The 27,025-nt window shown below is 35.4% G+C and overlaps 4 protein-coding genes across 7 annotated transcripts; 2 read left to right on the forward strand and 2 right to left on the reverse strand.

Moving 5' to 3' along the window:
• The first annotated feature begins 1,867 nt into the window (after positions 1-1,867).
• LOC140977151 (probable galacturonosyltransferase 7) lies at positions 1,868-9,832 on the forward strand. Of its 4 annotated transcripts, none has more exons than XM_073441745.1 (10): positions 1,868-2,209; positions 2,373-2,404; positions 2,553-2,609; positions 2,816-2,875; positions 3,101-3,140; positions 3,223-3,269; positions 3,361-3,659; positions 7,247-7,601; positions 7,711-8,253; positions 9,188-9,832. In XM_073441745.1, the coding sequence occupies exons 1-10, from the start codon at positions 2,074-2,076 to the stop codon at positions 9,464-9,466; spliced, it is 1,848 nt and encodes a 615-aa protein (XP_073297846.1). In that variant the 5' UTR covers positions 1,868-2,073; the 3' UTR covers positions 9,467-9,832. The 4 variants fall into 4 exon arrangements, with proteins under 4 accessions (XP_073297846.1, XP_073297847.1, XP_073297848.1 ...); XM_073441746.1 differs by having other exon boundaries at positions 1,868-2,194; XM_073441747.1 differs by lacking the exon at positions 2,553-2,609.
• A 2,537-nt stretch (positions 9,833-12,369) lies between these two features.
• Positions 12,370-15,487, reverse strand: LOC140977152 (receptor-like protein kinase FERONIA). The gene is made up of 2 exons (XM_073441750.1): positions 15,469-15,487; positions 12,370-15,350 (listed from the first exon to the last, which is right to left on the reverse strand). Exon 2 carries the CDS (start codon positions 15,221-15,223, stop codon positions 12,596-12,598), a length of 2,628 nt encoding a protein of 875 aa, XP_073297851.1. The 5' UTR covers positions 15,224-15,350; positions 15,469-15,487; the 3' UTR covers positions 12,370-12,595.
• A 3,338-nt stretch (positions 15,488-18,825) lies between these two features.
• LOC140977154 (protein PIN-LIKES 6-like) lies at positions 18,826-23,204 on the forward strand. The gene is made up of 10 exons (XM_073441752.1): positions 18,826-19,067; positions 19,155-19,234; positions 19,317-19,441; positions 20,009-20,130; positions 20,455-20,664; positions 21,075-21,149; positions 21,695-21,795; positions 22,365-22,417; positions 22,590-22,778; positions 22,889-23,204. The coding sequence occupies exons 1-10, from the start codon at positions 18,873-18,875 to the stop codon at positions 23,008-23,010; spliced, it is 1,272 nt and encodes a 423-aa protein (XP_073297853.1). The 5' UTR covers positions 18,826-18,872; the 3' UTR covers positions 23,011-23,204.
• Positions 23,205-23,313: 109 nt separating this feature from the next.
• On the reverse strand, positions 23,314-25,683 carry LOC140977153 (uncharacterized). Its single transcript, XM_073441751.1, has 2 exons — positions 25,515-25,683; positions 23,314-25,202 (listed from the first exon to the last, which is right to left on the reverse strand). Exon 2 carries the CDS (start codon positions 25,197-25,199, stop codon positions 23,511-23,513), a length of 1,689 nt encoding a protein of 562 aa, XP_073297852.1. The 5' UTR covers positions 25,200-25,202; positions 25,515-25,683; the 3' UTR covers positions 23,314-23,510.
• Between the last annotated feature and the right edge of the window lie 1,342 nt (positions 25,684-27,025).

Genomic DNA, 27,025 nt, shown 5'->3' on the forward strand with positions numbered 1-27,025 from the left:
GACAAGATGAATGCAAAATGTGTGTTCATAAATTTTATAATTGAATGTTTTTAGATTGACCTACGATCCTCTGTATAATTTTATCAATTTGCATAGACATGTCGTTTCATCATTGAAGTGTCTCATGATCCAAAATTCTGATGAATAATGTCAAAATACACTATTTGAAATAAATTGATCCATGAAAACTCATATCTCAATGCCAATCAGTATTGTAGGCGCCTGAATGCCACTTATCGGATGCCAATCAGTACTGTAAACGCTTCATTACATTTTATTTATATTGATTTTTATCAAGCCTACAAAATTTACGACAAGCGGTCACAATCATATGTTGCACACAACTTCATCTAGAATCTGTAGTCGAATATGTTGAACCTGCTGCAGTTGTTATGCGTCGTCAAGAGAACTTTAAATCTACACCAAAGAGTTGGATAATTTTCAAGCTATAAATTCTGATTTTGTATTCAACACTAATAGTATTTTATTCTTTTCTGAATCTTCACATGGATATTGTATAGTTGTATCAGCAATTTTACTGAAATTACTTTTAGAAAACTTATGAAGCTCCTCGATTGTTTGACGCATAAAGTTTCTTCATCCTAAGTAATCAACTCGAATGACCATAATAACGTTCATCTACAAAGGGCGTCGAGTATTCAATTGAAGTTCTACAATTTGTTTGATCAAACAGTGTTGATTAATGTCTCCATTTTTTAGAAACATTAGAAAACATCGATAATGAAAACTGTTTGTACATACATTTGTTTTTGGAATACTGCATGTTTTGCGTAAACCCTTTATTCTTGTTAATTTGTGCAGTTTTAATTTAATTTTTTTATAGTAAAGATAAATATTCATTAAGATTTAGGATGACATTTTTTTTATATTGATACACCAGGGGGTGCACAGATGAGCTGGCAAAGAAAATTTGTCTGCACAAACATTTGCAGTTATGAGCTATGCGCAATCAAGATTTTGGAGGTACTATAATCAGGCAGCAGAGAGAGCAGTTTGTGTCCAGTTTTTTGTTTTTTTTGTTTTCTTGAGTTTCTTCTTCGGGCATTGCCATTTTCAATATAATCTTTCTTTTAGACAGGCAAGCACTCAAATTGGCTTGTGTCTTGCATTAGTTCATGAATCATGAGTTACCAATTGCTCCACTTCTAGACAAATTGTCATCCATTTTGTGGCTTTTCTTTTTTACACCATGAACACATCTGGAATCGATCGGTACGGACATCGGTCAGAACTGGACCGAAACCTGGCCCGAGTAACCGATAAGCATGCCTATCCATGGTCACCAAATGAACAGTATTCATGGTCATAAAATAGAGTTTTTTTTTTCCCTTCAAGATCAATATCAATGATTTTTTATTTTATCCCGAATGATTGTTTTATCTTCTCAAATCTATATCAAATTTATTTAAAAAACTGTATGAATAGAATTACTCTTGTATAAATTTTAGTACAGGTAAAGTTGAGTTTTATATTAAAATTTAATATATAAATATGCATGCATTGTGTGTCAATAAATACCGGTCACTGTAATGTAAGCTATTTTATTTCCAACGTGTAATTTTGGGTTTTAAGTTATTAAAGAACCAATTATTGGAAACTTTTTTTTAAATAAGAATGAAATAATCAGATAGATATTATTTTAATTACGTAATCAATATAATTAGTATAGCTTTGTTAGGGAGTAGTAATTAAATGGGATTAAATTAATTTTCATTTCTCATCTTACGATAACTTTTAATACGAAATAAATTATTTAAAATAGCAATTTTAAATACTAAATACGAAAAAAACTCGGACAAATAATATGAAGGAATAATAACAATTACATTAAATTTGGAAGGGGGCAAAAAATGAACTAGCCTGTGTACATTTGTGCATCCAAAAAATTAAAAAGAGATCGCATCTCCAAACAGGAGTGGGATTGGCGGAAGTTTGTGAATTTGTGGCATTATTGTTTCGAAGACGAAGTGATTGTTGGCATTGAATGGGAATTCCTTGCTGAGATTGTGGATTTGAAGAGGCGAAAAAGGTGGAGGACGAGGAGTTTGAGAGATGAAGGGCGTGGTCGGAGGTTCGGCGAAGAGAAGATGGAAAACTCTGGTGATTCCGGTGGTTGGACTCGTCGTCCTGTCAATGCTCGTCCCGCTTGTCTTTTTGCTCGGCCTCCACAACGGTTCGCACTCCATTGGTGTGCTGTTTTTCTATTTTTTTTCCCATTTTCCGGATACTGTATGGATTAGATCTGTTTTGTATGTATATGCGATTCTGTTTGCGTGTGTCCGTTCATGAGTGGACGTGCATTTACTGTTGTTTTAGAGTTCATCTACTGATTTCTCACGACCATTTTTCAGGAGACGCCACTCAACAGCGGAATTCACAACCTGTAAGAATTTTTATATCAATGATAGTTTTAGATATTTCTTTTGCGTTTATGGTTGCTTTCAATCCGAATAAATGGAGATCGATGATTGTCGATTGATAGTCCACTTTTCTTTCTTTGTTTTTTTTATTCAATCTTCGGATGCAATTAGAATCCACTGAGATTTATTGATCAACACAATGATGCCAGTGAAAGAGAAAAATCAGAGGTATATAAGAATGTTGTCAACCTTCCTAACTTGGCACACACTTGTGTGAATGTTTGTTGAAGAATTGTATTTTCTTCATGCCGTGGCTCTACAGAGTGGGCTAAAATCTATCCTACTATTTTTTCATTCACCTGCCCCAATCTATGATCCGTTCTAGGACACATCTTAAGTTAGTCCCTCTTATTTGTTTTTGTTTCTGTTTGTAGGTTCCCCTATCTAAACATGTAGAGGACGTTTATGAAAGATTGACCCATAATTTACCCAAGGTCAGTTGGATATGCTTTGATGGTGAAGACAACTACTTGAATGTTACATTCTGCTTATTTCATTTTCCATCTGGGAACAGCATTGACCCCGTCCAATTCACATATCTTTGTTTTGTATCCAATCTCGACTGAAAAATCTCTACATTAAAAAAAAATGATAGGCTGGTGAATGCACCTTGTTGCACTTATTTCAAACATCTATGTTTCTTACCCTCCTTTTTTCAGGAATTTGGGAACATCTCCAAAAGAGGTGGGGATGAAAATGGTAAATAATTTCAAAAGAATCTCTCTCTCTCGCATGATTTATTTTTCATTTTTTCATCTTTCTTTCTTGAAAATCTCCACAGGTTTTTCCATGACAGCCGATTCACCAATACAAGCACAGCCAGTAATTGTATGATACATTGTTAAAACTTCCTAATTTTTGTTTTGGGATTCAAAATTTGTGTTGATTCTCAGACACAAATGTTTGTAATGTGCTGTAGAATATTGGACCTGTTGTTAAAAACTATACCGGGGAGCATAGAAGAAGTGCTGATGAAAGCGATCTGATATGTGAATTTACATTTGGGAGTTATTGTTTATGGCGTCGAGAACATAAGGAAAAAACGGAAGATACTGTGGTGAAGAGGATGAAAGACCTACTTTTTGTTGCCCGTGCTTACTATCCAAGTATTGCAAAACTTCCACCATTTGAAAAATTGTCTCATGAAATGAAGCAAAATATTCAGGATTTCGAGCGTGTTCTTAGCGAAACTACGACAGATAAAGATCTTCCCCCTGGGTATGTTCAAATTTTACGGATTGATTTAAACAAAATTAAGTAAATGTTTCAGGTATTTTCGTTGTTGTGGCCTTCTCATTACCGTCTTCATATATCATTTGTTCATAACTTTAGTTTTAAATTTATTGATTGATCAATCTGTTTCTTATGACATAATCTTCACCTATCTTTTTTTCCCCATCTTTTCTATTGTGAAGATCAAGGACTATATGTGAAATTCTGAAGGGTTCTGGACAAGTTTGATCACCACTAGAAATTTTCATAGTAACATCTGTTTGCATCTGAAAGGACTTGAGGGAAGTTCTTACCTCCATAGGCTTAGTTTATTTCACCAATATTATTGCATAATAAGAAGGGCTGGACTAAAGGTGCAAACATATCTTGGTGGCTCGTGAGATTTTCCAACCAGCTCGAATGAAATTCGATTCAAAGTCAAACTTGAGCCTAATTTGTTTTATTCACCTTCACATTTCTAAATGATTTAATATACTTTTTTACTCTTATTAGGTAGACTAATAGACATTTCTATTCTTAGTTTTATAAAAATATTCATATTCTTCCAGTCAACATTTTCCCCTTCGAACAAATTGCAGTGTCGCTTTACTACGGAAAGAACTTTTCTTGCCATTTTGCATAATCTAAATGAGAAAGCAGTGTAATAGGGGGAGTAGCGGTGGAAAAGAACCATTGCTCCCAGTTCCGCGAAGAAGTGCAAAACCTGAAAAAGAAAGAACGGGAAGAAGAAGAGAGCCCGTTTTAGTTTTCACGGTGTTCTTGAACTGGATCATTGGCCCTCGGCAGCAGTCACTGTTGAGTGGCCTGCAATGTCAATGCCTCGATGGTTGTGCAGTGGGGGTATTCAATGGAAACGTAAGAGAAGGCACAAAAGAATTTGAGTGGTGGTTTTTGGTGGGAAGTCGCCGATGTAGTTGTGGAGAACCGAGTGCTGGAGAACGGGGAACGAGGAGTTAGGAGACCTGCTGCGGTTGAGGGTAGTGCAATGTGGTAGGCTTGAGGATGGTAGTGGCTTTATGTGTGTGTGCAGTCATGGATTCTTAAACCAACGGTTCTGATTTCTCATTCGTCGAGTCAGCGATGGAGGGTGGTGCGATGTAGCAGAGCTCGAGGATAGTATTGGACTTTGGGTTGTGAGTTAGCAGCCATGGATTATTGGACCGAGGTGGCGGAGAAAAATAGGAGGCCATTGAATAAAAGTAATTTTGACTAAATGACGGGAAATTTTAAAGTAAAGGTTACTTTTCAAAGAAAATGTTAAATAAGGTCAAAAATCAAAAGAAAATAGGGATGAAGGTTATGCGTTTTATCTTTGTGGCCTGATAATTTTTTTGATTTTCTATGTTTTGTGGAGTTTGATATGTATTATTCCTGGTTTTCTGGAGCTGCAATGAGGAAATGAATCATCATGGTGGAGCGGACTCAACAGCTTTATACCGATGTCTTTTCCTCTATGTTTTGGTGTAATTACAGTAATTTGTTAGTTCAACTAGCCTTTGAACTCCCAGTGAGTTACTAGGGGCATGGTTTTGAATGGAAAGATAGAGCTCGAAGAAGCTCGATTTGGGCTAGATTGTATCGAGTCGTGCCCGACCTTGAATGCTAATACAAGCCAAGCAGGAGCTCAAATTTATGCCTTTTGAGCTTTGAATCAAGATTGAAGATGTTCAAATTGATTTCAGCTTAAACTCAAGGTTTAGATATTAGCTAGCCTTCGGCTCAATTTAATTCTTTTGCACCACTACACTGGAATCTTATCATTTCTGCTATACTTTTTCGTAAATGTTCTTAATATATATTATCACATATCTCCTTTGAGAAATGTGAATTTGATTTAGGTCCTGGCTTTCTGGTTATTAGATGTTCAATCTCTTTAATTTATTCATTATAAATATTTCTGTAAATAGGTGGATATCAACTGAGAATATCTCGCTTGACTGACTACCGATCTTTTCTTTTATCTTGTAAAAGCTTCTTGTTGTGGGTGTTGTAATTGTCTCTTGATTTATGGGTGAAAATGTGCCATTTATGACATTTATTTCAAGTGTTTGAAAATCGAAGTATTGTGGTATCATGTCCAATGAAGACAAGATATGATGTGAGTTTACATTTTATCTACCTAGCGTATCATCGTTGGCTACATTCTGTAGTAGTTATGCTTTACCAGAAGTTTGTATTGTTTCTTAGATCTATGGGATTGTGCTCATTAGTTTATCTTGCATCATGTTGTTTGGAATGTGTGTCGCCTTTGAAAATCTTTATGTGGTTCGCAAAGCCCTCGGGCCTGGTTTGGCAAATTTAGTGAGACAATTGAGCAGTTTGGAATGAAGAATAGTAAGTCTGATTATTTTGTGTTCTACAAACAATCTGCAGTGGGCATCATTTTGTTGGTTGTATATGTGGACGATATTGTCATTACTGGAAATGATATTGCAGGTATTTCATGTCTTAAATCCTTTCTTCACAATCAGTTTCATACAAAAGATTTAGGGATTTTAAAGTACTTATTGGGTGTTGATAACAAGAATTAAGAATGAAAAAAAATATGTACTTGACTTATTGTCTGACAAAGGGAAAATTGGAGGCTAAACCATGTAGTATTCCAATGATTCCTGATCTGGAACTCACAAAAGATTTTGAATTATTTGAGAATCCTCGGAGTTATAGAAGATTAATTGGAAAGTTAATTTGTCTCATTGTGACTCATCCACATATCACATATTCAATCAGGATTGTGAGTCAATATATGGCTTCTCCGACAATTAATAATTGGGCAACTATTGAAAAATTTTTGTGCTATTTGAAACGAGCTCCTGGACGAGTATCTTATATAGCAATCATGGTCATACTAAGGTTGAGTGTTTTTCAGATTTTGACTGGGCGGGATCCAAGGATTATCGAAAATCCATATAAATTCATATCTGGTTATTGTGTCTTTGTTGGGAAGAATTTAGTTTCATGGAAAAGTAAGAAGCAAAATGTGATCTCACGATCGAGTGCATAATCAAAATATAGAGTTATGGCAAAAGTTGTGTGTGAGATAATGTTGATATACCAGCTTCTAACTGAAGTAGGTCTTAAAACTTCAATACCAACCAAATTGTGGTGTGCTAACCAAGCAGCTCTACATCTCGTTTCCAATACTTTATTTTATGAGCAAACTAAGCATATTGAAACTGATTGTCATTTCGTTTGTCAAAATATTCAGTAGATTTGATCACTACTGGATATGCGAATACATGAGAACAGTTGGGAGATACCTTCACAAAAGCTTTAAATGGAGTTTTATCTTTGTAACAAGCTGGGCATAATCAATATCTGTGGTCCAACTTGAGAGAGAGTGTTATAGATTGTATATAGAAATAATAAATATGTAGATATGATTTCCGTTGATTGCAGGGATTTGATTAGTTTACTTTCCTAACATAGGACTAAAAGTCTGTATATATATGTGTGTGTATGACTAATGAATATGACATACACATATGTATTCTTCCTCCTTATTTGCCTTAATATTCTACCACTCATGAAGAACCTGGAAGACTAATACACAACTTCGATTATTTCTTCAGGAATGGGAAGAAGATTTCCAAAATGAAGTCTGTGATTGCAAAAGCAAAATCGTGTCCTGTTGATTGTAACAATGTTGATAAGAAATTTAGACAGCTAGTTGATATGACAGAGGATGAATCTAATTTTCACACGAAGCAGAGTGCCTTCCTCTACCAACTTGCGACTCAAACCATGCCGAAGAGTCTCCATTGTCTGTCAATGCGATTAACTGTTGAGAGTTTTAGATCTTCAGTTGATACTGAGCCTGCGCTGGTTGAGAAATTTCTAAATCCGGATTTATACCACTACATTGTGTTCTCCACGAATATACTTGCATCATCAGTTGTGATCAACTCAACCGTGATGCATGCGAAAGTATGGCCTGTTTATGTTTCTTCATTTACTTCATCATCTCTGTTTTAACTTCAAACTTTTTTCTTCGTCTAAACAGTTTTTGTTATTCATGAGGATTTTGTCTTCGCAGGAAAGCGAGAAACAGATTTTTCATCTGCTCACTGACAGGGAAAATTACTTTGCTATGAAGTTTTGGTATTTCGGAAACAAGTATAAAGAAGCCTCAGTTCAGGTGCTGAACATTGAAGACATTGCGTTGTTTGACCATAAGGTGGAACCGTTGCATCTGTCATTGCCTGAAGAATTTCGAGTTTCATTTCGTAGGGTTGATGAACTGTCTTTCTCACTATCTAGAACAGAATACATATCCATGTTTTCACATTCTCACTATCTCCTTCCTAAAATATTTCGTACTCTGGAGAAAGTTGTGGTTTTGGAAGATGACGTAGTTGTTCAGAGTGACTTGTCAGCCCTCTGGAACATTAACATGGGGGAAAAAGTGAATGGTGCTGTGCAATTCTGTGCAGTGAAGTTGGCTCAGCTGAAAAATTATTTCTCCAGGAACACTATTTATGAAAACTCTTGTGCTTGGACATCTGGGGTAAATGTAATTGATTTATCTAGGTGGAGGGCACATAATATTTCAGAAACATTTCAGAGGTTGGTGCAAGAGGTACGTGGAAACTCTTTTGTTTGAATTTTTCTTTAGATATTATTCTTTTCTCAACTTTTCATCAAATTGTGTACGTGTATGGATACAACTGTAGAAAGGTGAAAGATGGGATATCCTAGTCTCTCACAGACCCATTTGTCATATGATCGTCAAATAAATAGTGTGTATCAAGCATTGTAGTCTTATTTCAGCATCGTCATGAGGACAAATGGATGACTGTTAACTTTAGTTTAACATTTTAGAATCCTCTCCGAGTTCGAACAATTATGTTTACTATACTAGTAATGTTCACAGGAAATTGTAGGTTGTTATTCAATTAAAAGAAAAAATTTCTTCATTTTTAATCCTAGAGAAGTTGAAGTGCGTAAATCAAGAATGTGTAAAGTGACAAGATGATCCAACTTCTTTATTTAACTTCATTACCACTTACTTGCCTATTTGTTTTTATCCTCATCCAATCGGATGCAACTTTTAATGCTTCTGTTCACATCACGTCACTTGTTTCCTACGCTATGTATTCTGCTCCCCCTACCCTAGCAGTTTTGTAATTAGGCATCCATTGCCAATTTGGTCATACGAAACAGTCAGCCATATCATATTAAGAATATTAACAATCGAATCAAATTTGATCCATTAACGGGAATGTTTACCTAGTGTAGACCCTATAAGGTTTGGGGTGGTGCATACACTTCCAAAATGTGATTGCTGTTTTGTATAATGCCATTCAAGAATAAAAACAAATATTTTGAATTTTGTGTTGTCGATTAGGATTATTGAGTAAATTTATTGTTGATCCATTTATCTACGATTTGTCATGTCATAGATTGATCACTTAAAAAGAAAAAACGGGATCACTTGGCAAACATGAAAACAGTTTTACTAGCCCACATGCAAGGTCTGAATGATCCTTTCTTTTTGATGTTGAAAAGTGCAGATGAGTAGCGAAGTGGGAACATCCGAAACTGCTGCATTAAGTGCTAGCTTGCTCACCTTCCAAGGTTTAGTTTATGCTCTTGATGATAGTTGGATGTTATCTGGTCTAGGACGTAACCATGGCATTGATTTGGAGGCTGTCAATTCTGCAACAATGTTGCATTTTGATGGAAACATGAAACCGTGGCTTGAACTTGGCATTCCCAAGTACAAAAGTTTTTGGAAAAAGTTCCTAAACCAACAAGATTCATTCTTGAATGACTGTAACGTGAATCAATAGAAGTCATAGAGTGATTTGCTTTAAAAAGTTGAGGTGATGTGAATAATCCACAAGGCGAGGTGAACGAATTTCCTTTTCGTGAGGTACTGAGAAGAATGATCCTCGCGTCTGAAAGGGAAAGAAACAGTGGGAGAGCTATGCTAGTTCTAGCAATGATCTGTTTCACATGCACCTCCAACATGTAGATCGCCAGAGACAAATTATAGCAGTCTCAGTTACTGTGATCGAAGAACACTCAAGATATGTGGTCTCGAGGCATCAGCTTCTCTCTTTCTTTTTTATTGAAATATTGAAAAATTGTTTCAGGCACAGATCTTGATAGTAGGAATTTATTGGATTCTCGATTTGTATGACATTTTGAATCAACCAACTGATGTCTATAAGGAAAAACTTTAGTGATTTGTATTTGTAAAAAGCTATCATGAGAATGTGTTGTGAGACATATTTTTTACTTGATACGACTCAAGGAAAAATATTATGTTTTATATCAAAAGTATTACTTTTTATTTTAAATATGAATTTGGTTGACTCATCTTACAAACATATATTCGTGAAAGCGTCTTACAAGAGACATATTTATTTAAATATAGATAGTCACTTCAACTAACTGGGGTTGATCGCCATTTAAACTCTACAAATTTTTATTAGTATATTTATATATTATGTTATATATGTTATAAATTTAATAAGAAACAAAGTAGACGAGAGAATGTGAGTTCAAAGAATAAACTCTGAACTATTTTATTCATAACCGAGAATCTTTATTTATAAAATACAATGGTAGAATACAAATTAATAGATAGAAGATTGAAATATCAATCTTAATAGAAAATTTATCTACATTCAAAATCATATCACAACAGTCCATCTTATATGATTATCTACATAACAACTATTTCGTTGAATATTTCATTTGTCAAGATGGTAGCTTGAAACTTAACGGATAGTCAGGTATTGCCTCGTTAAAACATTGATAATAAAACTAAGTGGGAAAAACTCGAGCAAAAGAAAAAGAGAATCAATATATATTTCTCCTCGTATGTTCTCTTGCCGATGGATGCGTCTAATTAAAACCTTACTAAGAAAAATCCAATGTGACAAAACTCAGTGAATTAAAAATAATACGACATCTCTTACTTCTTGTTAACCATCTCCTTGCGGCATTATTATGAAAAACCGCTTGGAAAAATTCATAAACAATTCATAAATAGTATAGTCTAAACTACTCTCCATGTTGCAAGCATCCCTCAAAATCATTAAGTAGTTGCCCGATCTTGAGTGCTACTTTCTCAAAATTTAATATCTATATTGCTCTTATGAAAAGATCGGTCACATTATCTTCTATTAATTCTTACATACGATACGTCGGGATTAAAGATCTTTTGAGCATTATCAAACAACTATTAATGGGTGTACCATATCCATATAAAAGTATTTTTTTGTTGTGTAGTATGATCAATTAACATATATTCTTTCTCGAAATATCGAATTCACAGCTCAAAAGAAAATTTAGTATTTTTCAAGTTGTATTTTAATCACTTGATAGTTTTGGTAAACTTCATAATGAATTTTGTCATTTTATTGAAAACATATTCTTGGAGGTAGAATCTAATTTCATGTGACACTTCAAATCATTCACGGATTTTTATTTGTATATAACTATTTAGTCAACACATCCATGACAAGCGAAAATTTTCTCATAATCGACTTCGAGTCTTTTTGAGAAATTTTGGGTTGAGGTTAGCTCATATTATTCATATGTCAATATCCAATATCTACAAACTGTAGTTTTATATACTCGTTATTTTTTATATTGACAAAAGTTACATTGAGAATCGCGCAAAAGTTAAATCCTGTAATCGCGCGAAGCTGATTTTCGAGAATCTTGCTACAGTGTCCGCCATCTTCGTTGGCGTTTTGCATTTTTCCGCTCCACACTTTATTGTATTTTTGAAATTTCGTTTTTTTTTTAAAAAAAATTTAATTATAAAAAAAAAACCATTGTTAAGTTATAATGTGATTCTTATTTATTTTTATAATTATCAATAAATACAGATACTAACTAGTTTGTTCCACAACAAATTATATAACTATCCAAACATCACATATTAATTACAAAAATCGAAGAAACTAAAGATGAAAAAGACGATACGAACAAGTAGTATATGCTATGTGATGAAGATGGTTTATTTAAAAATGCTCTTCATCTCACCTAATAGAACTATCAAAATGGCTAGACCGGTCCGGTTGGATTGCCCTAGTCATGTCAAATAGACGGGTTGGATCTTTAATTTCTTGACTCGTCCACTTTACACATTCTTGATTTACACACTTCAACTTCTCTAGGATTAAAAATGAAGAAATCTTTTCTTTTAATTGAATAACACCCTACAATTTCATGTGAACATTACTAGTATAGTAACATAATTGTTCGAACTCGGAAAGGATTCAAAAATGTTTCCTACGCTATGTATTCACGCTATGATGATAATAACGATGTTTGAATTTTTTAACTAAATTATGAATTGTTGATATTATATGTATATTGTTTACTTAATATGTCATTGTTTTATCGTATCAATATTGTTTAATTAAAATTTAATTTAATTATATTAGAAGACATTCAGGACTGACTAAATGAATATTTAAAGAAGGGATAGAGATTTAATCCTGCGGTATCCAAGATAAATTCCCGATAGAATCAGTTATAAGATGGTGATATAATTCACGGACAAGGATGACAAAAATGGAATATAATCAAACGGAGGAACGCAAATCTTGGGAAACAGCTAGAATGGAAACCACCGGCAACTTCCCTAATAATATATTTGAAGCTAAATTCATGGCCAAGCTTAACAGAGAGTATGCAGAGACTCCTAGTAATGATACTATAAACCAGGAAAAACAGATCAAAATAAATGAAATTACTGATTTTCATATTTGACACTAGCCAGGAATAGTTACAAACTTATATGATAGAAGGTCGACGGTTTGAGCAAAAATATAAGATACAAAGAAGTATTATTTCCTGTGGTTTGTAGAAATAATATATCAATGCACCATTAGCCATTACTAGGTAGATGTAGAAAGGATTCATATATATAATATGTGAGCCTATATGTATACGTGTTACCGCCCTTCTGGATTCATTATCTGTGAAAAGACGGCACTTGGAGTCAACCCATCTGAGTCCTGGCTGGCGAGGCTGCGGCCCCCAATGCTTGTTGACAATCCTTGTCCGCCACTACTGCCATTTGAATCATCAAAACCCATAGGAGACAAATCTGGATCTTTCTTAACTTCAAGAAATTCTGTCTCTCCAAGACCAAAACCACTGCCACTTTCCTCTGCACTCTCCTGAAGTTGCAAAGCAAACTCAAGGTTCCACAGCACATCACCCATCGAAGGCCTATCACTTCCAACATCAGACACACACTTAACTGCTGTCTCTGCTACTTTTTTAAGGCATTCTGGTGCAATCTTCCCCTTGAGATAAGGATCGATGATTTCGTCAAGCATGCCCGTCTTATGGCAATGCAGCGCCCACTCAGCCAAACTAACTTGTTCTTTTGGAAGTGTTGGGTTTAACGCCGGCCTAGCACATAAGATTTCAAAAAGTACAACTCCAAATGAGTACACATCGGATTTGTCAGTCAATTGTTGCCGTCTGAAATATTCTGGATCCAGATAACCAAAGCTACCCTTCACCACTGTGCTGACGTGGGTGTAATCCAGAGATGGACCTGTTTTTGACAGGCCAAAATCCGAAACCTTGGCTACCCACTTCTCGTCCAAGAGGATGTTTGTTGTCTTGACATCGCGGTGGATAATGGTGTGCTTCGCACCAGTGTGAAGATAATGCAAACCACGTGCAGCACCAATACAAATCTCGAGCCTCTGCTTCCACGGCAACGGGGGATTCTGAGTTTTGTAAAGATGCTCCCGCAGAGTTCCATAAGCCATGTAATCATATACAAGTACCATTTCACAATTCTCTTCGCAATACCCTATCAATGATACAAGGTGGAGATGGCGAAGTTTTGAGAGCATTTCAATCTCAGTTTGGAATTCATGCATTCCCTGTTCAGAAAGTGGGTTCCCTCGCTTAATTGCAACTTTTGCTCCGCTGTCAATCTCACCGCGATAAACTTTGCCAAAGCCTCCAACACCAAGGAGAAGAGCCTCATCAAAGTCATTAGTGGCAGCTTTGATCTCGGCAAATGAAAAATGGCGACAAAGGTTCGAAGGGTATGAGGATGAACAGCTTCCCGTGGTTGTTGTTTTGGCAGAACCAGAAGAATGTGAATTTCCATACAAAGACAAAGGAAGCCAGCCATCACCAGCGCTGGGATCCTTTTTGCGCATCTGACGTCGGTAGGAAACAATGTATACGATCAAACCAGCAACAAGAAGTGCAACAAGTCCACCTCCAACTGCTCCCCCAATAACGGCTTTGCGATTTTTCAATTGAGTAGAGCCCGATGATTGGCTGGTGTCAACTAGAGGCTGCGGAAGGGGAGCTGGATTAGGACCAGCAAGATTCCCATTGGAACCATTTATTTTGAAAATTTCTAGTCCATTCAAGATAGCATCATATCGTTGGGGCTTTGAGGGAGTGTAAGGGTGTAGATCAAGCCAGAGATACTGTTGAGGTGGCCCAGTGGGGACAAACACCACATAGTCCCTGTGAACAGGGACACCATTGCTTCCTGCCCAAACAATCACATCTGCCTCCTTCTCTGCAGTCTGATTATTCATAAAGATACTGAAAACTCTCTGGTTTACTTTGTTAACAAGTTCCGATACCTCGCAGAAGTGGAGTCTAACCATATAAGAGAAGCCAGAGTCAACGCTGAAAGTCCATGTCAGATTGTAATTCTTATTAACAGATGCATTTGGACCCATCGACCTCAAAGTGGTGTATAAATCAAGCGGGGCGATATAGCTAGGCGATCCTGAAGGATAGCTTACTGTTACACTTGGATCAGGCGCCTCTGTAACTCCACGAGCCGCACTGAATATGTAATTTGAATCATCATGCCATGACCTCTGGAGACCAGTATCATGAGAAGGTGAAATGTCGTTTCCACCCACATTCAGCCGATAAAGATTCTCAAGTGCTGTCCTGTTGTCAATATTAAACCCAGTGGGTTGCCCGACAACAGTTTCGGTCCCATCTGTACTATACATATCTGGATGCGAAACAATCTCAACGCCATTCACGAATGCATATGAGTTGGAAGCGTTCTGGGATGGTGTGAATGTTATATTCAACCATTGAAAAGGAGCATTAAGAGAGAATTCCTTCATCATATAATCATAATTCAGAGCCTCAGTTGTTTGAGAAGCATTGAAGTTGTTCAAAAGAGTATAGGGCCCAGAAGTGACAGAGAAAACTCCATGGGAAGCATCTAATCCATTATAAGAAGCTGGATAGAAATACAAACGAATGAACTTACGCCCAGATGCAACCGGGAAACTGTAGGTGAAATCGGAGTGGAAAATTCGAGCTGACATGTAAGGTACTTGGGGTACAGAGGGTTTTTGGGTGGCAGCAGAGGCAGTTAAAGAGTTACTGGTGGAAATGACAAACTTTGAGCCAATATCTGATGTCCATTTTCTACCATCTAAATCGGTAGAGTCAGAGGGACCTCCACAGTTCAAGAAAATCTTCTCCGACGGCGCATAATCAACGGCAGAAATTACAAATGCCAGAAGCAGGAGACTAAAAGCCGATACTTTACTGCGGTTTCTCATAGATATATGATTTAACGGAAGATATCACCCGAAAAAATACGAAATCAAAGAACATCGCCTCATCGCCCCGGCCGAAATGAAGATGAAAGATACAAGGAAAACCACAAATAATTGATATCCCAGAATCCTAAATACAAAAATTCAAAGACAAGGTAAGTAAATTCACCTCAAATATAATTATATAATAAAATATCAACCTCCAGATTGAAGAAGAAGAAGAATGGAAATCACACAGATATACATACCGACGCGCATGGCAGTTATTGACTCAAAATGACCACTGATATCAATATATCTACTATCTAACCGCCGTACCAAGGTGAAGGCGGTGATGGAGCCGGGTTGTCGGGTGGCACCGAATCCGATACCCAAACCAATTTGTAGGTGGTATCTTTATCCATTTCATATTATAATTAATTAAATAATAATAATAATTTTTGTTATATCAATATAAAAATAATAAATTATAAAATCCATTTCATTTGAGACCGAGGCCTGGTTCAATGGTCTCACCGAAATTCTTATTATGTTGACTCAAATTCGAATCTTTCACAACTTTAGATTAAGATATAAAAAAAAAATTCATATCATCTAGCTTGAAGGAAAGTTTTAATTTTTTTTTCTTTCAAAATTTAAAATTATATACTAATTACATACAGATAGCTCACATAATGTATCCGTCAATCGATCAAATAAAGACAACGAGTCGACCTGTGAACTTTATTTAGGAGCATTCAATGCTCTTTATGGCTCTGAATTTAATATAATAATAATAATATTATTATTATCCAAATATAAAAAATAAGTTAATGATTATGATTTGACAAAATGCCAGAAATAATAAACAGAAATAGAAACTCACTCTGTTTTTCTTTGTTTCTATTTATATCGTTTTTAGTCACTAAAACATCTTTCTTGTTTCATTTCACCATCCTCTCATTATCTTTTATTTAGTATTACACGGAGCTACTTGGTGTGTGTTATGTGAAAAAATAAAGAATGAAATAAATAAATGTATTTCACCACATTTTTAATTTTATTTATTTTTACGTAACTATTTTTTTCTACACTTCATTTTAATAATAATTAATATAAATTTACCATTTTAGAGTTAAATGTAGTATTAAAAATATTGATGTCAAAATGGGATAGTGGGTCGGGCAAGCTGACACGTTATTAGACGGTGTGGGATGGGCCTTCAAATGACTAACCCAACCCAACCCAACTCAACACGTCTTGATCGAGGGTTAGATGGGCCGGTCTTTTTAATTTTTTTACTTAAAAAATAATTATAAAAATGCTAATTTTTTAATTAGAAAAATTCTTAAACATTTGAAATTATAAAAAAAATAAAAAATAAATTTGTATCATATTATTTATAAAAAATAAACAATATGATATTTTGACGGGCTGATAGGCCTGTGCAGGCTCAACTCATTTGGTCCATCTCAAAAGCCCACCTCGTTTCTATGGTGGAAACCGACATAGGCTAATAAAGAAATAGTTTCTAAATAAAACTCAAGTACAAACTGACAAGTGACAAGCATCTCTGCATACATATTTCATTAGAAAAGGAATCCTAGCCTGACAGCTGTGGCCCTGAATGATGTTAAGGTAGATATCAAACGAGATAACTTGTAAATTGCACGTGAAATTGGCTTTCAGTCTTCAACCGTCGATTTTTTTTGTGTCCAGTCACTGGATACTTTTTTAGTACCATAAGTGTACCACATTTTGTATGACATAGTACCACAATTTTGTGGATAGGGAGTGAAACCAAAAAAAATATTTTGAATGGGAATTTTTCACCAACTTTCCTTAAATTGTAATATAATTTTATTGAATTTTATGAAAAAATAGTTTTTATTTTAATAATATTTTATAATTTTATTCAATTATGAACATTGCTATTTGAAATTTGATGTCGTAATATAAAATATTTTAAATATTCGAATATATAATCATAATTTTCCATGTATGATGTGGAAATATGTATTAATTCCACTCATATATCAACACATGTGCTTATAAATTATAAGAGATTGTTTTGATCATATGAACAACATTAAGTTAATTTTTATATTATTAATTAACATTTATCTACTTTTTATTATTTTTAATATTGTGTAACCTTATATTTTTTTATTTTTTTGCAGTTCAAATGGATCATGTAAAAAAATGATATGAATGTAAAAATTATTATTGATCCATACGATAATAATATCTGACGATTTTTTGTCCCTTGATATGTTTCGAGATTGTAGAGATACATCATATCAATCGTGTGATGGCAAGATTCAAAATGAGACGGTCTATTCTTACTTTTTTGCTTGGCAAAGATGACTTGTACAATATCACAAAGATAAGTCATCGCAATACATAATGTAATGAATATAATAAAAATACAATTCTTACGTGGAATAAAAAGTCTAGGTATGTTGTGACTGTTGTCACGATCACAACCCACATAATATAACTAAAAACCGAAGAATTATGAACAATTTTTCGACTCATCCAAATGATAGGTTGGTCTGAATTCAGGTTTGACTCTCGTAAAATAAAACAATAGTAGGTCTTGATTCGTAAGACGACTCAACTCTGTTCATATTTACAATAAAAAGTAATATTTTTAATATAAAAAGTAATAATTTTTCATGAATGAGTCAAATAAAATATTTCTCTTATTATTATTTTCGAGCAAGACAAAATGGAACCATTATCAGTAAATAATAGAGGGAAAGAAACACGCAGGTCCATATATAAAAAAATAAACGCAGAGTCGCCATCAAAAGGTCAGGCACTATTCTATTCCATGGAAAGCCACATAAATCAATCGATTATGGATTAAATATTCGTAACGTCGAAGCAAAAGCAACGCTGGCATCACGAGGAAGGTCCCCACGCCACAAGAACCACAGCATATGGTGGGGTTCGGTGGATCCCACTCTCGAGAAACTTCGGTAGAACAAGTGGGGATGGTTGATTTCGAAACCGAATGATTCTGTTCTGGAATTGGAAGAGTTTGACCATAAGAAGGAATCGTCAAGTAACATCGTCATTTTGATCATTGGTTTGTACCGAACCCTATATATTATATACATCTTTCAAGTCTATCGTTCTTACATTATTCGGTTCCCACAAGGAATAGTGTTCGTTGTTGGCGTTGTTATTCTTAGAAAGGAACAGGTGTATTTTGTTGCGTGGCTGCTGCAATAGGAAAATAGGAATATCAGGGCCTGCCACTGCCAGCCTGCTGTGTAGTTCAACTGTTGGGGTATTTTCAGCTGTATGTCCTCCTCGCTGTTCCTTATTCGTCGTCGAGGTTATGATTTGCCTCCGTTTTTTATTGGTTTACCGGGTCCCTTTTTCCCAACCCTTTTTGATTCGTTCTGTCAAATTCTTAAAGACTTGATTTTTATTAGAATACGACATATATATGTGTATTAAGAAAAAATATTATTTCCATCCACGATTTCTCTCTATGATGTTTTTCCCTGCTTTCCAATAACTTTGTTTTTCTTTTGTATTTATGTGGATACAGAAAGTTACGTTAAACAGACATATCCAGCGGGGACTTCTCAACCGCAACTCTCAAGAATAACTATTTCTTGCTACAATTTGAAGCTTAAAATATTTTGAAGGAGAGGAGATGATGAATAGAATGCAAAGGTTTCTGGTTCAGGTCCTAACTGAACCACCCAGGGGCGGAACGTCGTTGCTTGGAAGCATCAAGATTGCTGTTCTGCCCATAGCAAAAGTTTTTACCATGTGTTTCCTTGGATTTCTTATGGCCTCGAAGTTTGTAAACATCTTACCTTCTAATGGAAGGAAACTTTTAAATGGGGTAAGTGGACAACATAGATTTTTCTCCAGATTTGAATCTTATGTCTGTCTTCTCATCAGTTGTTATTGTTTGTATGACTTGACGCAGCTCGTCTTCTCACTTCTGCTCCCATGTTTGATATTCTCTCAACTAGGACAAGCAATCACTTTTCAAAAAATGATTGAATGGTAAGGATTTTGTATCAGTTATTCACTCTTCTTAAATAGCAATGACTTATTTAAGTGCTCAATCCATGTTCTTGTCTTGCAGGTGGTTTATTCCTGTTAATGTTGTTATAGCCACTATAACAGGCTCTATCATAGGGCTTCTTGTTGCGTGCATTGCTCGTCCTCCTTACCCATTCTTCAAGTTTACCATAATACAAATTGGAATCGGTAAATATTCCAGTGTTAATTTCATTCCTGTAGCAGTATGAGGTTCGTTAGAAGTTTTAGGAATGTGACTTTGTTGCTTCGTTGTTGATGGAGAGTTCGTCTGGGTGCTTTTTATCACAAGCAAATGCTTATTCTTGAGATATTGCAAAAAGCAGGGACAAACATGACGCCAATTTATCACCATAATATAATTATGAATGTTTAAAGTGAAGATAACTTAGTTTTCCTTCCTTTGTTCAAATTTTACTGTCATCTATGTTTTAATATCATTTCCAAAATTTTAGGGTGAGAAGAACAAGACGCATGTTCATTGATTCATAAAGGTCGCTACTATAATTGTTTGTTGCGAGTTATCCCCATGATTCAGGGATAGGACACTAGCATGATAATTGATGCTTAAAAATTAACACATTCTAATCTGTATGATTACATGTTGTCAAGCCGAGTGGCATGTCTTAAAATGAGCACTTGTTGTCACATTTTGAAGTTTGATTTGAAAATAGGTTTAAAATTATTACATTAGGACATGAATCTAAAAGTTGAATGGTGGAATTTCTTTGCTCTCAGGAAATATTGGAAATGTGCCTCTTGTCTTGATTGCTGCATTGTGTCAAGATAAGTCAAATCCTTTCGGGGACAGTAGTAAATGTTCTCAAGATGGAAATGCTTACATCTCATTCGGTCAATGGGTAAGTTGTTGCTTTATTTATTCCCATGATTACTGCAGCTCAGATTCAGCGAATACACCAGTTTTAAATGAAGAAAACCACATCCGACCTTTTGCAGCTTTTGGAGCTACACGGACCCTTGAGGCCTTTCACATGTTTCCTCTTCTGTGTAGTTGTTGCTTTTTGGAAATATATCCAAGATAGACATCATGATGCTTAGCATCAAAACTGAAAAAGCACACACCACTCAGACATAAGCCAATATGGTTTTAGGCCTTTTCCAACAACTTCATGCAAAACTTGGCCATTTTGCACATGGTAACTTTGCAATTTTTTTGCCCACAGGTTGGTGCAATTGTTGTATATACATATGTTTTTAATATGCTCGCACCGCCGCCCGGTGGTACATTCGACGTTGAAGATGGAAAACTTCCTGTTAAGAATCCTACAAGGATAAGCTCTAACTCTGCTGCTAAAGATAGTTCTCCTGAGAATGTTCCACTACTTATGGAGGGGGATATTTCAAATGATTCTAGCTATACTAAGAAAGATAAGGTGAGAACTGAAGAACTTATGTTAGTTTCATTTTCTTATCCAAGATCTAATGCATATATAATTTCTCCTCTATCTAACTGTAGAACCCAAAGGTTTCCCATCGTTTTTACTGTTAAAGCTGTATGAATATTTGCGTATGTCCAGTATTTTTTTAGTCACAGTAAAAAAAGCCACCATTTAGTGCTTATGTTAGCTATTAATCGTCTTGTAATTTCGACATCTCAAAAAACTGTAAAGAGTGATGTCCACAATAAGCCTTAGATTTAGTTATTTTCAAATTGTCCTGTTGACCTCGGTGCTCCCTATAATGCAAAAGTGAGACATGCGATGAAGTTTATTTAGATGGTTGGATTTGTCGCTATAAGTTTTGCCATTAATTTTATTTTGCCTTCTGCTGTCTTGCCATGCAGGTTAAACATTTTCTAAACATTATATATGAAAAATTGAAGCTCAAGCAAATCTTTCAACCACCAATTATTGCTTCTGTGAGATCAGTTTCTCTTATTATCTTTTATTAGCTTTCTTATAACTCTATGGCTTGGTGCAGCTAATGTTGGTCGTAGTATTTATTTTTTATGGTTCGCAACATTTGACTGGGAAGTTAGTTATCATTGTCAATCATTAATACCAGTTCAAAATTGATTATTTGCATTAGTAAAAATTATCATGTTCTTCAGCAGCACTTTCTAGATGTTGAATTATAAGTTTCCTTTTTCCTTGTTGCAATTTTCTTACTTTCTATTTTTAGCCTACACCCACTAAGAAGTTTAATTAAGTTTCCAAAATGGATCCAGAATAGAATTTCACAACAGATTTTCTCCAACTTGAATTTATATGCAAACATGCTGATTTGCAATTAGGCATGTTCATCGGGGTATTGACAACAGACTGAGGGTAGAAGTAATTCACTGTTCCTCATTTTGAATATTTTGGTAGAAAATCTGGCTATCCCATTGTTTCGGTCGACTGCGTTTCCATTAGATTTTGTATTGAACAAATTGCTTTCCTCATGAAATTATATATTTTGCAGGTTGTTGCCATATTTATAGGATGTGTCCCTGTTTTGAAGAAATTAATCTTTACTTCGGATGCTCCTTTCTATTTTTTCACTGACAGCTGTATGATTCTTGGGTATGCTTTTCTTTCCCCAGTGTGAATCTATCTAGTTATTTCTTTACCTTTTGACTATATTACTTTGATTATTTTACATTGGTGAACTAATTGTCTCATAAATGGAGGATTACTTTAGCTTTGTTTCTGGGATCATTTACTTATTCAAGAATGGACATGAAATGCGCTAAAACAGAAAACCTCTGGTTCTGATGTGCTTATTTGTCTGTCCGATACCCCAAAAAGAGGATAGATTACATACTTAACTGATGGACTTGTTGGCTTGAAACATTTATTTATTTTTTTCAAAAAAATTAATCCCATCAACCAGGGAAAAAATATGATTTTTCCTCTAAATAGGTTTTAGTTCAAGCTCCGGGTGGTATTGAAAAATTCTATTCATGTGAAATTATGGATGGATTTTTGTATGGGTTAATTGATCATTACATATTCGTGATACTTTGTGTTTGACTTGTTCATTGTCCGTGGTTATATACCCATACCACAAAAATTGACCTGGTGGGCCTGGCTTTACCCAATATATAAACTCTGCAAATGCTGTGATTATTTTTAATATATTTGATTATCAGGGAGGCGATGATTCCATGCATACTGCTGGCCTTAGGAGGCAATCTAGTGGATGGTATGTATGTTATCTAAATTGGCACTTAGAAGTACTTTACACGATGATTTAGAAGTACTGTACACGATGATTTAGTCGAGTTATTGAAGCAAAATTCCTTCAATAACCTGTAGTAGTTCATTCGTGGTGCCTGATCAAGTCAAGTGATTCCGGGATATGATTTGCCTTTCAGGACCAGGTAGCTCAAAACTTGGTTTGCGAACTACCGTTGCTATTGTGTTTGGGAGACTGGTCTTGGTTCCTCCAACTGGACTTGGCATTGTCATGCTAGCTGACAAGCTCGGTTTTCTTCCCCCGAATGATAAAATGTTCAGATTTGTCCTCCTCCTCCAGCACACAATGCCCTCGTCTGTGCTTGCAGGTAAACATAGTATGAAGACAACATGACATTTTCTATATTTATCTCGATTGAACTTTGATTTGGGATCAACCGGTAAGTTAAGAGTGATGTTTCCATCCCCGCATTCACAGGTGCTGTTGCCAATCTGAGAGGATGTGGGCGGGAGGCCGCTGGTGTATTATTCTGGGTTCATATATTTGCTATTTTCTCAATGGCTGGATGGATTATTCTTTATCTCCACTTGCTCTTTTAAAATGTATCACAATAAGATGGCATTCGCGGTAGTTGTTTTGACGAATCGACCTGGACTAGTATCATAGAACGGTAGCAGATGCTACAAAGCTCCTGGTTAAGGCTCATAATTCACATTGTTAGAGCAAAGGCCTTTCCGTGTAAGAGTTTGGTTGTTTACTCTTATTTAATTATTTATTGTACGAAAATAAATAATTATTTATTGTACGAAAATAAATAAATGAAATTCAACCCCTTTTCACTTCTTGCATATAAAGCCCATAATCTTCCACAGTTTAAACGCCTTGTAGCCAATGACAAGGAAACAACAAACAGCGGACTAAGCGTGCCCCCAAGATACATGCATACACAAATTAATAACTGTGTTTGATTGAAATGACAACTAATGTGACCCGACAATACGAGGCTAGATTTTGGAATTTCCAAAGGAAAACATAAAAAAGGGTTACACCACTTTGGATGAAATCTGTCGGTGGCACAACTCGACCATTACATAACAAGTTATAAGAACGACCACCATCTCCTTTGGCCGTTCTCTTTGCGGCAGGGAATGTGGCCACCTGAGCATACTCTATTCACCGAAGGCTTGCCTAACCATAACATGAGAGAAATGCCGATCATACTGACAATAGGAGCAACTGCAGCCGTAAAGAACCATCTATTTCTTGGAATCTTCCAACCACGGTTCTCTGTATCAGAATATGCATTAATCAGTTCCACTTGAGCACCTCCGCCATGATGAAATTGAGAAAGTTCATCTGCCACAGCATTATCTACGTCGTTTGACGAACCATCATCATTAACATCATTCAGATGCATACTAAGTATCTCAACTTCATTGCCCCTGTTCCTTTTCCTTTCTTCATAATCAATGTCATCAGTTGGAAGCTCATATCTGCAGAGAGGACATGTATTTCGTGTGCTTAACCATGGCAGGATGCAAGAGGGGTGATAGAGGTGAAGACAAGGAAGTTGGTTTAAAACAGTGCCCACACTTGGACATTCCTTGCAGATTGCGCATGACAAATTATCCAGGTTTTCATACTGTCCATCAATCCTAATTTCGGGCAAGCTATTTACAAAAGACATGGCAGCAGGAGGCACTCCCATCATAGAAATATCAGTTTCAGCAAGATGTTCCAGAGAATATTCAAATTCTCTCACATCCATGTAATCTCCAAGAACTCCAGCATAGTTTTGTGTCTCCAACTCGTCAAAATTTGATAACAATTCAGTATAACCGGAACGAGTCCTATTCCTAGGTCCGAGTGAAATTGTACCATCAACACGAGGGGACCGTGATTGTCTGGACCAAGCCATGTACAAATTGTTCCTGTTGAATCCTAATGAACCATGATGACGGTCTCCAGTTCTCAATGACTCAACCATGTTTTCCTCGACATTAGCTTCCTCCCATTCACTACCATTGTCATCTTCTTCTTCATCTCCTACCCCCTGATCTTCCGAACTCCATTGGTAGACACCAGCATTCATTGGATCAATATCAGTATCACTATCTAGGCCACCTCCTCCATCAGCATATCCAAAATTTCTTATCTCCAAAAAACTCTGCCCGTCTGCTGACACATCAGAATCTCCACCATAGGCACTAGAAGATAAGGTATCACCCTCACCATGGAAAACCCTATATCTCATGAGGCTGGCATTTGATTCACTCTCCCCGTATATAGAATCAAAACCATCACTTTCAGTGTCAGAAAACACTCTCCTCCATCTTCTAGACCCACTCGGAGTAGTATGCGAACTAGCACGCTGAACTAACCTTCGGGTTCCATAATAATTGCCAGATTGATTATCATGCTCCACCGCTACCGAGTGGGTTTGTCTTTCCACAGCATTCAATTCGGAAAATTGTTGGGAAAACAAAGTTTCAATTGACTCAGAACTCCCATAATTTCTCCTTCTTGTCACAGGCATTCTCCTTCTGTAAACATCAGGTGAAGTGGTTTCAATGTCCTCCAAAAAGAATCTGCAATCTCCGCAGACACCCGTCAGGGCTTCTATGCCGCTCGAATCATTGCCAGACGATAAGATTCTTTGGCATACAGCACATGTGGTCGAAAGGGACGTGTTGTTCACAGCCAAAGTACAACGATTGTCGTCCGGTGCTGATACTTGAGAAGATTCCTCCAAAACACTTGCACCCGCAGTTAAACTGAAACAACTCATTTACTAACAAAAACAAGTACTTCATATAATCAGAAGAGGGATCATATTCCTTTGCGCAATAAAGTCACGTGAATATTGTCACCAAATGCTACCCAAGAAATGATCAAAAACAGTAGAAAAGGGGAAGAGATTCCACAAATCCAGATAAAAAAAAGTCCACAGTAAGAGAAATGATATATATAATTAGGGCTGTGTGTGTGTGTGAAAAGAAGGAGATTCACAACGACAGGACGCAGATATGGTCCAAGCAAGAAAATGCAACGACATAAAGAACAATACAGAGAATAAGATAGAGATAGATAGCGTGTAGCTGACCTGATTACTGCAGGAGGAGACTGAAATTAGGGCTCGAGGCAATCCTAAATTAGGAAATCCGACGGATCGTTCGTCGATCGAAGACAAGGTACTTGAAGGAAGAAAAAAGCTGCTAGCCCAAGACTCTCACGATCATTTTCACGCTTCTTGTTTGCTGGAAAGGAACAACTCTTATGTGTTTTGTATTATATTTACCCAAAAATTAAATCGAATTAAGTTATTTTTTTAAAAAAAATTGTATGAATAATTAGTATTGATATTATTTTTTCAAAATTGTGTGTTCAGTTCTCGATTAAAATTATCGTCTCAAGGCGGCGGTATTCACGAATTAGATAAGTAAAATCATAAACTTTAAATTCATCACTTATATATTTTTATAGTATTTCATGTTAATAAATATGAATTTCAAGTTAACTTAATAATGGTCAAAACTGAAATTCATTATATTTTGTATTATTAATGTGTAAATATGTAAAATATAAATTTAATATTTAAACTATTGTTTCATATTAAACAATAAAAATAATCGAAATTAATAGATTTGAAATTCATCTATTTGGATATATCCTCGACTAACTTTGATTCATTTCGTTGATGAAGTAAATAAGTCGATATCCATAGCCCATGGATTTCAACATCGATTATATATATTCAAGCTGTTTATATCAGCAGCAATCAGAGCTAAATATAACAAAAAAAGTACCAAAAACTAAACAAATGTAATTTGTAAGGCAAAAATTTGTGTGAGACGGTCTCACGGGTTGTATTTTGTGAGACATATCTCTTATTTGGGTCATCCATGAAAAAATATTACTTTTTATACTAAGAATATTAGTGGGGTGTATTCAATTCAGAATTTTGATGACTTTTAATGACTTTTTCAAATGATAGACTTTTATAGATTTTTATTGACTTTTATGAATTTTCATCGTAAATAATCAAAAAAAATCTTTAATTATAATAAATAACTGTCAAAATCTTTTAGGTAAAACAATATAAAATTTTTTTGGGAGATTGTTTTATGAAACAATTTGTGTGACATATTTCTAACTCGATTTGATACATAAAACAAAACTATTTTTATTTTAAATATGAATCGGATTAATTCACACTAACATCAAGAATTTGTCATAAACACACTATTAATGTGTTGTTTTTTCCGTCTTATTAACTTTTTACTCGCGACACTGAAAATTCAAGATCTTTTGATATAATCGAGCATTTTTTTCTCGTAATCGAGAAGAAAGATATCAAAATTATATCAATTTTTATCATTTAGTGTAAAAATCCAACTAAAACAGTAGGAAATGAGTCGCAGAAGTACTTTAATGGAGGAGACAGAAAACCAAGCAACTTTATTTAGGAAGAAGTGCAAATCCGTGCATATTGTGTATTGGTAAATATGTGATCGAAGTTTCACAGAGTAATCGAAGTTTTACAGAGTAATCTTTACTTTCCGATGAATGTTACTGTCAATTTTCTACAATTTTTAAGCAACTCCGTGATTGAAG

The sequence above is a fragment of the Primulina huaijiensis genome, chromosome 5 (genome assembly GCF_012295235.1).
Source record: "Primulina huaijiensis isolate GDHJ02 chromosome 5, ASM1229523v2, whole genome shotgun sequence".
Classification (NCBI taxonomy): Eukaryota; Viridiplantae; Streptophyta; class Magnoliopsida; order Lamiales; family Gesneriaceae; genus Primulina; species Primulina huaijiensis.